General features: G+C 39.1%; 1 protein-coding gene across 1 annotated transcript in view; it reads right to left on the reverse strand.

The window, feature by feature from the left end:
- arvcfb (ARVCF delta catenin family member b) overlaps positions 1–13,256 on the reverse strand; it is a 302,822-nt gene that overhangs the window by 44,312 nt on the left and 245,254 nt on the right. Inside the window, exons 10-11 of the mRNA XM_048611754.1 lie at positions 8,426–8,597; positions 4,055–4,126 (exon numbers count right to left, since the gene is read on the reverse strand). Of these exons, the coding sequence (XP_048467711.1) occupies positions 4,055–4,126; positions 8,426–8,597 (244 nt within the window). The remainder of the gene's footprint in view (positions 1–4,054; positions 4,127–8,425; positions 8,598–13,256) is intronic.

Genomic DNA, 13,256 nt, shown 5'->3' on the forward strand with positions numbered 1-13,256 from the left:
TCATATTAGATGACAAATTGAATTTAGAACAATGAAATTAAAAATTAAGCAGCTCTCAATGGTACTATCGTCATTTTTTATTATGAAATACAAAGTCATAAAACGAAGCTGAAGTTAATGTGACTTAAATAATTTGATTCAACACAATGATTGAACAAAGAATTTGAAGTTTATCTAAGAGAGATAATATCACCTTGTTTTGCAAGACAATTCAAACTTTTTTTGGAATAATAATTTACTATGATGCAATTGTCTTTCCATGCTTAAAATGTAATTAAATTAACTAATTCGATTGTGTCTGGATGTCAAAACCTCCGGTTTCAGAGTAAATACCTTGCATTTCTCTCACTGATAGGAAGTTTGGTACTCGCACTTGTTAATTGAGGTAGTTTATGTGTCATAATTAGAGTCAATTTAGACACATTGCAAATAAATTCATCCCTAATTTCAAACTTAAGACAATCTTTCTTAACACCAAGATGCGTTTATTTAGGACATTTTACATCACTGCAGAGTTAATCCTGAATTAACTCTGCACAGCTTATGATGATAGAACTGTACTAACAAAATATAATCATCAATGTACAACAGCTATCATAGGTTTGGAGTGGTAGAAAACACAGCATAGAACACCACGTAATTCCACATAATCCACTGCTTTCTTTTTAAATTCAGCCATCTGGTCTGTTCCCATTATCTGACAGATCCCCAGAATCATTACAGTGCAGGGGAGGCTATTCGGCCAATCATGTCTGTACTTCCTTTAACGTCATTCTTCTGCCTTTCCCTTGAATTTTGCCCATTCTTCCTTTTCAACTAACAGTCCAAATCCTTTTGAGTGCCTCAAAAGCACCCAACATAATTTAAGTTTAAATACCAATTTTGTTTCATGTTATTATCACTGTTTTACACTCACTAATGAAGTTTTCAACATTAACTTGCATGTGAATTCTTTTAATTCAAACACTACCACCTCCTATCAATCTACCTGTGCCAATTCTGGCTTATGCCACCTTGTTACATATACACCAGTGGAACTATCGACTAAACACCAAGATATTCCATCATTTTTCACAACTTCATTTGATATCCTCTTAGTCTGGAATGCTCATGTTAGAAAAAGGTCCAGCTTTTGAAATCTGTCTTGATTGTTACACTAATATCCCTGGCATCTGTCTAGTAAACTTCGCGGACATTCCTTATATGATGCAGTCAGAACCACACACAATTCACTATGGCTAAAAGAATGCTAACTACAATTATTCTTGTATTTTTTATTATTTAACATCCCTGCATATCAAATACTGAATCAACTGGCCTTTAAGGACTGTATATTACACTCCTATATCTGTGTTTTCCCAAACTTGAGAATTATGAGATTCACATCAGCATAGCTTTTATTCTAGTTTTCCCAAAATATATTTCATAATTCTCTGCATGGAAGTACACCTGCCCCTTTAAAATAGAAATCCTATTTTGACAAATTCTGCAAAATGCTGACTTTGGTGGTTGGCTGACGGAAGTCACATCGAAGATCAGACTCCAAATGATCTTCATTGGAAACCCTCCCTTTTAGATTACAATAGGTGCTTTTAAGCTTGTTTAATTGTCATATTAGACATAATCATTCAGGATTCCATGTGAAAACCATCACCATTTCTAAATTGTTGCCCCCAAGTTCAGAATATTACTATTGCTTCAGATGAGAACAACCTCTCTCAATGTCAGCAAAACTAAAGAACCGATCATTGACTTCAGAAAGAAAGGAAGAGAAGACACTCCCCTCTACATCAACTGAGCTGAGGTTGAGAGTTTGGAGAGCGTCAAGTTCCTCGGAGTGACAATAACTGATGACCTGTCCTGGACTTCCCATGTAGATGCAACGGTTAAGAAGGCACAACGTCCCTTCTTCCTCAGGTGGCTCAGGAAATTTGCCATGTCCATAAGGTCCCTCATCAACTTCTAGAGATGCATCATTGAAAACACACTGTTTGGGTGCATAATGGCCTGGTATGGTAAATGCCCAAGACTGTACAAAACTACAGAAGGTGGTGTGCTCAGACCAGACTATCATGGAAGCCAACCTCCCTCTCATCCATGGGCTCCATTTACACAGTTCGTTGCCGCAGAAAGGCTGCCAACATCAAAGACTCATCACACTCTGGTAATGCTCTCCTACAACCTCTTCTGTCAGGCAGAAGATACAGACACTTGAACACACGCACCATCAGGTTCAGAATAGCTTCTTCGTGGCCAATATTAGACTGACGAATGGACTCTCCAACTTCAAATAATGCTAATCCTGCCAATGTTGATCTTGCCTAGCACACGCCTTGTGCGACATAACCTGTATGCTTCTAAGCTTTTTCTTACCCTATGATCTGTATGCCCTTGCTGTGATCTGCCTTTACTGCTTGTAAACAAAACTTTTCACTGTACTTTGATTTGATTTATTTATCATCACACGTATTTAAGATTAACCATCGCGCTAAGCCCCAGTGATTGCTACACAAAAAGCAATTAATGGTATATGTATTGACAGGATCTAATAAAACTTCAAATGAGCCAAAGCTTAAACAAGTATGCAGGGCAAGTACAAGTCTGAGTGGACTGAAAATAACTACTTGTTCTTCCCTATTCCAACTTTTCAATACCCAGTCAAATGAGAAAGATGAGTGAAGACAGGAGGAAGATGTGTTAAGATTCTTAATATTCAAAACAGCCATCTTTATTCGTAACTTTTCATGGAATTTAAAAAGAGTACTAAAGACTATTCAAGAATATAGGGACAAGTGGGTAGCAGGGAGCCAAGTGGTAATGGTATGGGGACAGTTGAGCCTAGGTACACAGACACAATTACTACAGTCTCATCACACAAATGAAGATCACCAATTGAGCACAGATGTAGAAGTCATGTTGAAACGATGCTACTCATTGTTTAAATACAGTCATCTGAAAGCTAAAATATGCAAGAGCAAAACACTCCATTTGACGGAAATCTGAAAATGTAAACAGAAAACGCTAGAAATAATCCACTACTTGGTCAACACCAGTGGAAAAAATGTTAGTCAACGTTTGAAGACATCAGACCTCTCCTCAGGTTTAATATTGTAGGTGGACAGAATCTAAAAAGGCTAGGGTTAAGTGGAGAATTGCAAGGGAAAGTACAGGTAAGTGGTCTTTGATTCTCTACAATGTTTCCAATCAAGCTCAAGGTAAAAATGAGGGGCTGTTCCTCACTTTTAATAGCTCTTTGATTTTTTCATTGACTATGGTTCACATCTCCTCACCAGCAAATACAAATTCCATGGCTTAAGTGCACTGACACTTTGTGATTTGGTATTGAGGTGAGGATGGAGGAGAGGAAAAAAAGAACAATGATGTTCAGGGATGCAGTCAAGTCAAATCATCTATTCAGTGGCTTCCTCCGATTCAGTCGACTCCAACTTTTGACTGATGCCCATCAGTCTACCTAGTCTCCTTGAGCTAGTTATACATTGCTGCATCTCAAACTTTTAAAAAAGTTTTTGGTTTCTCTCACGACTCCAACTTTTATTTGGAAAATCTACTTTAGGGTACAAAAACAATCAATCAATCAGTAAATGGAGCTAGAATATGCGCTCAGCGATGTTCTGTTGAATGGCAGAACAAGAGAAGGGCTGAATGGCCTACTCTTGCCCTTGGTTTCCTCCTTTCATCTCCTGCTAAGACAATGCCTGCCGTTTAATCAAGATTCATCCTTCATCCTTTTCTGGCATTTGCACGTATTATTTCTTCTTGGTCTATTTGTGTACTTTTTTTAATGCTAACAAATCAAGTTCATTTTGCTTGGATTAGAGTTGGCCAATGTGGAGGGTGGACAAAACAGCCTATTGTTTACATTGAGAGTCACTTTAAAAAAGGACATTTTCAGAATGGCTTTAGAATCTTTATGTACAGTATGGAACAGTGACAAAAGAACAAGGAACAATTGAATGAATGTCAGATATAGCAATTAAAATGGATTTCTAGCAGGCACAATGTTGTTGAATATTTCAGCATACATACAATTTACCTTGCACTGGTTCTATACGCTTTGGCAAGTCCAAAGTATCAAAGTTTTTGTCAGCATCTGCATTTCTTTTACCTGAGCGAGGAAAAGATAAGCAAAGAAAGACAGTTACCAGACTGATGTCATTTTAGAGAACAATCACATTAGCAATTAAGATATTTTGAACTCAATACACCACATCTAACCAACACTAAAAAGGTCAAAGAATCCCATGCAAAGGTTAATGCTCTATTATATTCTCTCTCTCATTTCATGTTAAAACTGGAGGTTTTGGGAGTAGGCCTTGAGCCAGTGCTGCCATTCAATTAGAACGTGGTTTATTTCTAATTCAATGCAATTTGCTTACCATTGCTCCTCAATAAATTTGCTCAACAAACAATCGATCAAACTCCAACTTGAAATGCTTATTCAAGTTGATCTCAAAAAGCACTGCGATTACAAGAGGAGGTCAAATGAAGTATTGTGGCAAATAACACCTCCAGACTTGTCAGGTGACATTCTACCATCGATGAAATTCAAAGCAGAACTGGTATAGAGTACTTGCCTGGCCGTGCGAAGCTCCAAAACTCAAGAAATTAGGCACTACTCAAGACAAAGCAGTCCACTTGATTGGCATTCCACCCAACAGTTCCCTTCTATGTTTTGAGATGTGATACCTCGTAGATTTAGTTATCACATGTACTAAGTATAGAAATACACAAGTACGGCAAAAAGTGCACAAAGTCACCATTCACTGACAGAACTTTACAAAATCCCGAATTACAAGATTTAACAGAGCCAAAAGGTAAGCAAGAGAAAAAAAAGTCCAGAGTCCCAAGTCCTTTCTCCACAATGATGCAGCAGCTGCTCCAATCGCCCAGGAGGTTGCTGCCACACTAGCCCGCTCTTACCACCAACTGCTGCCGTCACACTGTCCCATGGGTTCGTAGTCCCCGGTTGTGACCTGACTCCTTATGTAGATAGTTAAAAGGGCGGGGAGTAGGGAGGGTGGGGGAAAATATAATTACTGCAGAGAGAAAAGAAGAAAAAAAAGAAAGGAAAAGGAAGGGGAACTGGTGAGCAGAGTGGAGCTCCGAATGGAGCAACCTACCCTGCCACCACACTTTAAATTGAATCTAACCAGGGAATTATGTAACTACCATAACTTAGTCCTTTTTTCCGGGACAGTCCCTATGCATCAATGAACTCTGGAATGGCTAAGAGCACACGTGCAGCAGGTGGTGTTTGAGTCAGGTAGATGAATACATTAGAGCTTTGTGCACTTTTTCCTCCCCCATGCCTCTAGTTCACCTCTAAGCATCCAAAGTATCTTAATGTTCCCAGTACCTTACCGAATGAGTCACCACCATTTTGGTTAGTCACAAGGTCTCCCCTAAACCAGCACACATGTTTGACCTATTCAGAGATGCTTTGAGGACATTCATAAAGTCTTTGTGCTGCCTTCCCGATAGTCTCCTGTCACGGATTTGTTCAGAACAGATCAACTGCTTTAAGAGAAACATTCCCTGGAGTTTTTTTTCCTGCTGTGGGCACCTCCAAGGCCCATGTACAGCAGCAACTTCTGGAACTAGGAGCCATTCACTGGCATGTCGACCTTCGCAGTTGCTGCATGGCTGTACAGTTTAGAGGAAGCGCTGTTCGGGAGTCTGCTGTCATGTACATGAGCCATACCACCAATGGAGTGTGCTTTGAGTTGATACATACTTATTGAGAGAAAAATGGATATGAAGTTGAGGCCACAATCAGAATGGCCCACTCCTGCACCTAATTTGGATGCATATTTGAATGACCAGCCAGTCCGTGCTGGACAATTTAACATTGTAGAGGACAGTTGCTGTTGGACCACTTTTCTCACTATGATATTGACAGAATCTTGCAGAAGGCACCACAGGAAGTACATCTCCAGTGCTCTAAGGTGTCCAGGTTGTCTCAGTCACTCAAAGATATAGGCATGGAGTGGAGGTGCCGGTGTTGGACTACGGTGGACAAGGTCAGAAATCACACGACACCAGATTATAGTCCAACAGGTTTCTCTCACTCACTGACACCTGAAGGAACGAGGCTTCGAAAGCCTGTGTTTTCAAATAAACCCGTTGGACTATAACAGATTTCTAACCAAGTATATAGGAACACAGGGATCTCTTTTACTTCTTAAACCTTGACCATGGTCCTAGAGATTGGAGACTGTCATCTTCAGAAATCTTTTCCTTAGTTGGCTGATGGTTAAGCTGGCCCATTAAAGGTGAAGAAGAATTTAATTGTCGAGGTACGCTTCCATCCAGAGAAGGCTCTCGAGGTAAGGCAAATGGTCCATATTTTCCTTATTGAAGTATAGTATTAACCCATATAGTAAATGTTCCTCAATTATTTCCATGATAATAATTCCAAAATCACATCATAAACAGGAGCAAATGAAGAAATAACAGAAACACTGGAATAATCACTGAACACTCAAAGCTTCTCATCAATTAAACAATGGTTGATAGTATACCTCAAAGTTACTTTCCACAGTACCCTCATAGCCTTAATCTTGTTAGTGTCCAGAAATCTATCAATTTCTATCTTCACATGCTCAATAACTGAATGTCCACAGGCCTCTTGGATAGAGCTTCCCAAAGATTCACCACTCTTGCAAATGAAAAATTCCTCCTCATTTCAATCTTGAGTGGCCTTCCCTTTATTCTGGGATTAGTCTGCTGAACCTTTATTGTATTCCTTACCTGACAAGGAGACCAAATGTACTCCATATCCCAACTGAAATTTCACTAAGGCTCTATACAAGTATAATAAGGCACCTTCAATCCTGCATTCAAATCTACTTACGATAAAGGGCAATATACCATTTGCCTTCCTAATTCTTTGGAGCATCTAGATTCTAGATTTTGGTGACATGAACTCGGACACACAAATCCCTTTGGTTGCCAATTCTTCCCTGCCTCCCGATATTTAAGTATTACTCTGCCCTTCTGTTTTTCTACCAAACAGTTGCTACTACTTCATTCTTGTTCACACCATATTCCATCCGCCAGATTTTGCCCATTAAATTAGCCCTAGGAAGCCAACTCAAAGCCTCTTTGCTTTCTCCTTTAGCTCGCATTCCCGTCCAGTTTTCTGTCATCAGAAAGTGTGGATATAGCACATTTGGTGCCACATTCAAATCAGTGAAGTGAAGTGAATTGTCAACAGTTAAGACCCCAGAATTTATCCTTGTGGAGCCCCGCAAGTAAGAATCTGCTATCCTGAGAATGACTAATTTATTTCCACTCTCTGCTTTGGTCTGTTCACTAATTCTCAAATTTTGTTTATCAACTCCTGTGTACGGCCTGATGAAAAGCCTTTCAATATCCAAATATATCACATCCAATGGTCACCCTTTATCTGTGTTAAAAGTGACATTCTCAAAAAAATTCAATAGGTTTGTCAAAAATGATATCCCTTTTATAAACCTACATTAATCTACGGTGCAACATCGAGGGCCGAACGGACTGTACTGCGCTGTAATGTTCTATTAACTGTCAAATCATATTATCTTCTATGACTCTGGCTATCATATCCTTTATAATAGATTTCAACACTTTCCATTCTATTAACACCAAATCCAACAGGTCCGTCATTTCCATTTTTCTGTTCTTTCTTTCCTTCAAAACCCGAAAAACAAAAACAGACTTACCTTGATTAAACCACTCCTCTAAATAGAGAAAAAGCAGCAAAGAAATGTGTAGAGAAGAAAAGGAACAGTCAAATTGGACATGCAAAGTAGCAAAATTCATTAAATTAGAAAACACGATTTCCCTCTTTAGGCAGAGTTATCTGCCTAATGGTGCTCTAATTTTGCCATATGTACTTGCTTTTTGTTAGGTCAGTAAGATTACACAACATATTTCCAATCCCACTTGTGTTTTATCAGTTTAGGAGCTTGATGATCAAGATGAAAATCACGAACAAAACACTATTAAATGAGCATTTTTGTCAACCATTATTAAAACCACAATGGAATATAACATGATCCGGCACTACTCAAAAAACTGTTTGGCCACTGGCCACGATTGCACGTATATACTACAGAGGCAGGCAATGAAAATGATAGGACTTGAGTTAACACAATAGAGAGGGGATTGGGTGGGTGGCTGGCTTGGAATTAATGAAACCTTTCATGTTTCAACATACAATCCTTTTATTAAAAACTTATGAAATTTTTCAGAAGTCAATTCGGATACAACATCGAACTATTCTTCCTTTGCAATAAAAAAATTATCATCCACAATCATATTTTTGTAATTAAACTCTCATTAATTTTACATAAGTGATATGAAGGTGATACTCCCACATTACAGGGTGCAAGTTCATTCTAGATTTTTGCTGTCACAGGATTACCTTTTGCCTTCTTTCCACCAAAGCAACTAGAATCATCTTTCTTCTTCTTCTGAGCACTTCCTGTTCCAGTCTGGTGATCAGTTGCTGGTTCTCTGAATTTATCAGCTCCTGGTACTTCTCTGTGCACTTGATAGGAGAGGTTTCTCATAATGCACACACAATTCTCAACTGACTATTAAACAAAGACAATTAAATTTCCGTCAGAAACAAAGCAGTACGTTTCAACGGGATTGACACCGCAATAACTATTCCCTTATAGAACCTTCATTACTTAAACAAAAAACAAACTTATCTTTCCAACAATCTCTGCTTTAGTCAATCCAGTTCCGCAGGTTAAGGCCAGCACCAAACATTCCACACCACCCAGTAACCTTGGACATATAATTTTGTGAAATAAATATTAGGTAACTAATTCTGTATGCTTTGTTTATTAGGCAGATGAGACCACACTTCCAGTGCGGATGAAAATGGACTAATCTTTCTCAAGATTATAACTATTCTACTGAAAGGAAAAATTGGCTTGACTGAATGGCTTCTGGTCATGGCCACTTAAGAGGTTTCCTTTCCAATAAAAATGCTTAATCACTTATGCCTTTCACCGGTACTCTGACTGTTATCTCATTTCCACCGAAAATAAAGTCTCGCCCTTTTTCCTTCTTGGAGTGAAGTTGAAGAATCTTCATGCAGACTTCCTGACAAGCATTGCTCGCTCCATTCAATGATCAACATTTTATATGAGCTGGTTGTTTCTTTCCCCCCTTCTGGAAGAATGGAAGACATTTATTTGAGCCTCCAATAGCGGATGCTTTTGGACACCTTTCCACAAAACTTAACTGCGAATAAAAATTCCACGAATGTGCCAACATCAGCTGGGAGTTAGCTGCACACACTGTTGCTTTAATGCTAGAGGTACCATTGGTAACCTATATTTTCTTTTCATGGAATTAGTGCTTTCTTATGTAGTAAGATATTGAGTAATGTCAAAATGTAACAACATGCTTGAGTTCAATTACAACGTTAATTCAAACTATGTTAAGTAACCATCTAAGCAGTCATTGCAAATTCGGTGACTATAATAAATTTCCTTTCTAAAAACTGAAAATTGTGCAATCTTTTTGTTGTAATTTTCCTGCATTGCCATGAGCAGCTTTTCTATAACAGTTTGAAGCTATAATAACAAACTTTTTTGACCCAAACTGACACTTCATTATTCCTGCATAGCCTCAACTTTGCAAAGGTAGCATTGAATTAGTTGAATACTATGTCATTCCACTGCACCAACTATAACATTTTCTCAATAATCTGTCCTGTTGTCCTGAAGGTAGTGATGTATCCTGAGGCACAATCCCATCAATATCTTCTCACTCAACACATTTAGGCCATTCAAGACTGATAAATCTTATCAGTGTTGAAAGGATATTGCACTCTAAGGCTTCACACGCAGACTCACACAACATACAATAAATTTCTCTCCTACTCTGTTTTGCTTACCTTTGATCATAGGGTCAGTTTCTTTTGATATCGACTTTTTATTTTCAAAAAGGGATTCAAGCTGTTCCCAAATTGATGTAAAGAAATTTGAAAACTAGAAGTATTTTAATGGAGGCTGCAAATCTCCAGTTGCCTAGTCATCTCTACAAGATAACAAACCTTCAGTATGAATAATGGAAAAATCAATCAAACAACAGCCTACAAGCAGAGGACTGCTAACATTATGGTAGTTCCACTTTGGGATTCCTGTTTATTCATGGAAGCAGCTACATTCCAGACCAAAGAAGGCTGAAATAATTGTCTTGTTCATCTAAGTAATGACTATGAAAACTTTGAAAGGCAAGCACAACCATCATGTGTTAATGAAGTTGATTGATATTTAACATCTGAGTGCATGATTTTGAGTTCCATTACATTGTGATGAATTCCTTCGTTGTGTCAACTTGTGCTCCAGGAGCCAATATACTGAATACTGTCAACATTTAGGGCCACAGACAGTTCCAATGTTGCTGCATATGACTGTTCCAAAAAATTAATTGCATGCAACTTTATCTAGTAGCGGTGAATGGGCTTTGGCAAGGATCTCAATTGATCACGGAGGATCGTTTGGAAGATGAAGTTCAAAGCTGACACGTAAGGAGACTAGAAGACTGTGCAAAAGAGAAAGAGAGAAAGGAAGAGTAAAGCAGACTTTGTGCTAACACAGATTGCTGTTAGGTCTGCTTGTACTGAATTGCTAGTTAGACAACTGAACTGCATGGGTTCTGTACAGTTGGTACTCAGAGAAATCTTAGGAGCTGTGAAGGGCTCAAAAGAAACTAGTGAATAAATTAATAATTCAGTACAACAGGGAATAGGAATTTGAAGTCCAGAGGCAGTACGTTCTTTGTGCAACTGGGCACGACTGAAGTCAGGAAACATCCAAGGGCTGGACTAGCTGGGTAAAACTCGCTGTTTGTGCAATGTTGGAGTTGTAAATGCGACGAAGTGCAGTTTCCAAGAACTCAGGGGAGCGTACTCCCAGAAATGGAAGATGACCCACCATAATGTGAACAGTCACTTAAGTGGCTCATGACAGAGCAGCATTTGAGGGAGTTTCAAGAGGGAAGAAATGGGTTTTAATGGAATTTAGTAATCTGCATTGTCAATGATGTCTGGGGTGATTACTGAGAAATCTGTGGGATCCATTTGATCGCATTTACTATTTGTTGTGTTCTGTGGAGTGTTTGGCCATCATTTTTCTGTTCGTCATTTGCCTCACGCTAAGGGTGGGATATTACAGTACAAGTTATATCCATCTTTGCACAGTCAAATCCTTTTCAGAAAATCTTTTTCAGAATTCTTTGAATATTTGTTTGAGTTTCATTTGTAGTAAACTAGTGATCCTTTGTTGACAAAAAGAAACAGTTGTTTTTAGCACTAAATCAGATATGATCTGAAATCTATATATCAACCATATCACCATGCTGGTTAAATTTAAAATTTGTTATGATCTGTGGAGAAACAAACTAGAAAAGGAATCTGTGCAACTTCCCAAAACTTGTAACAATGTTAATATTTGATCATAAATATAGTCTTGCTTAAAGAAAAGGTGCAGAAACTTCAGCTCCAGAGCCAGCCTCAGCCATTAAACCATTGTGAAGACAGACCTGTAGAGACTGAGGCAATTCATCCTATTTGTTTTTACATTGTTTACTTGCTAATTTGTGCTTTTTGAATTTTGGGAAAAAAAAATTTAGGAAAGGCCCTCTACCACAATCTTGTCTCACTGGTACACAAACAATTGATTAACGTCAAATATTTAAATTTTAGTCTTACTGTAAAAAGATGTTTTGTCAAAGCTTTTGGTCTAGCACACAGAGCAATAAAGACGAAGCAACATTTATATTTATAGACGAGAGTGCGGACTGGTTGGCAAATGGACTGACTGTACAAGCACGGCTATGGAAAATGCAATGAGAACTGACAGTTAAATGCCAAGTGTCGTTTAAATTTTAAACCAGGCAGGTTGACTGTGACTGGTCAAGACATCATCATAAGAAATGAATCATAGAATAGCTGTCACCTATTTTGTTACATTGAATCAGACATAATACATGTTCTCTCTGCAAAGAGCAGGGCTTTGTGTATTAATATCTGCAAGGCTGACTGATAATTCTAAAGTGGTCATCAACATAATTCTTTGCACATTCTGGAATATCTGACAAATATTGTTCAATCACAGAATCACATTCAATGCTGTCCATTGTGTTGAGTTTTTCAAATGCAGCTGCTAGAGTTGGTCGGTTCCTTGAGAGTTGCAAACAGATGAAGGAATATGATCTGTCAATTTTTGGGACATACAGTCGACGTACCTAGCATCATACTGGCACTTAAATTTGCACACTACATTATTCGTTTATCTGACAGGCCGAACATCTTTTTGTCTGATGGCAGCATCCACAGGGGACATGCAGACAAATTTACTAGTTAATCCAATGTGCAATTAACTGTCATCATTACTTGCAGTCTCCATGGCAAAGCCTCTACCAAACTCCACTTGTCAATCAACACTCTCCTTGCATACAGTATAATACTGTGTTCCCTTTACTTTGGTATTTCTTGGAAATTGTCATGATGAGTGCATGACAAAAAGCTTTGACAAAATGTCCTTTTCAGCAACAGTCAAGTTCTATACTAACAAATGACAATTTGAATTTTATACAAACTAAGGGACTATGGATTTAGATTTTAAGGTTCTATGTTAAACATTACACAACCCAACACGATGAAAAGGTTCTGGACCTCTCTGTCTCCATATCGGGCAACCACCTCGAAACCGATATTCATTTCAAGCCCACCGACTCCCACAGCTACCTAGAATACTCCTCCTCCCACCCACCTTCCTGCAAAAATGCTATCCCCGATTCCCAATTCCTTCGCCTCCGCCGCATCTGCTCCCAGGATGAGGCATTCCACTCCCGTACATCTCAGTTGTCCTCGTTTTTCAAGGACCGTAACTTCCCCTCCTCGGTGGTCGAGAACGCCCTCAACCGTGTCTCCCACATCTCCCGCACCTCATCCCTCACACCCCGTCCACGCAATAAAAACCAAAAAAGAATCCCCCTCGTCCTCACGTACCACCCCACCAACCTCCGGATCCAACGCATCATCCTCCGACACTTCCGCCATCTGCAATCCGACCCCACCACCAAAGACATCTTTCCCTCCCCACCCTTATCTGCTTTCCGGAGGGACCACTCTCTCCGTGACTCCCTTGTCCGCTCCACACTCCCCTCCAGCTCCACCACACCCGGCACTTTTCCCTGCAACCGCAGGAAGTGCTACACCTGCCCCCATA

Source organism: Rhincodon typus, chromosome 24 (genome assembly GCF_021869965.1).
Source record: "Rhincodon typus isolate 14 chromosome 24, sRhiTyp1.1, whole genome shotgun sequence".
In the NCBI taxonomy this organism is placed as follows: domain Eukaryota; kingdom Metazoa; phylum Chordata; class Chondrichthyes; order Orectolobiformes; family Rhincodontidae; genus Rhincodon; species Rhincodon typus.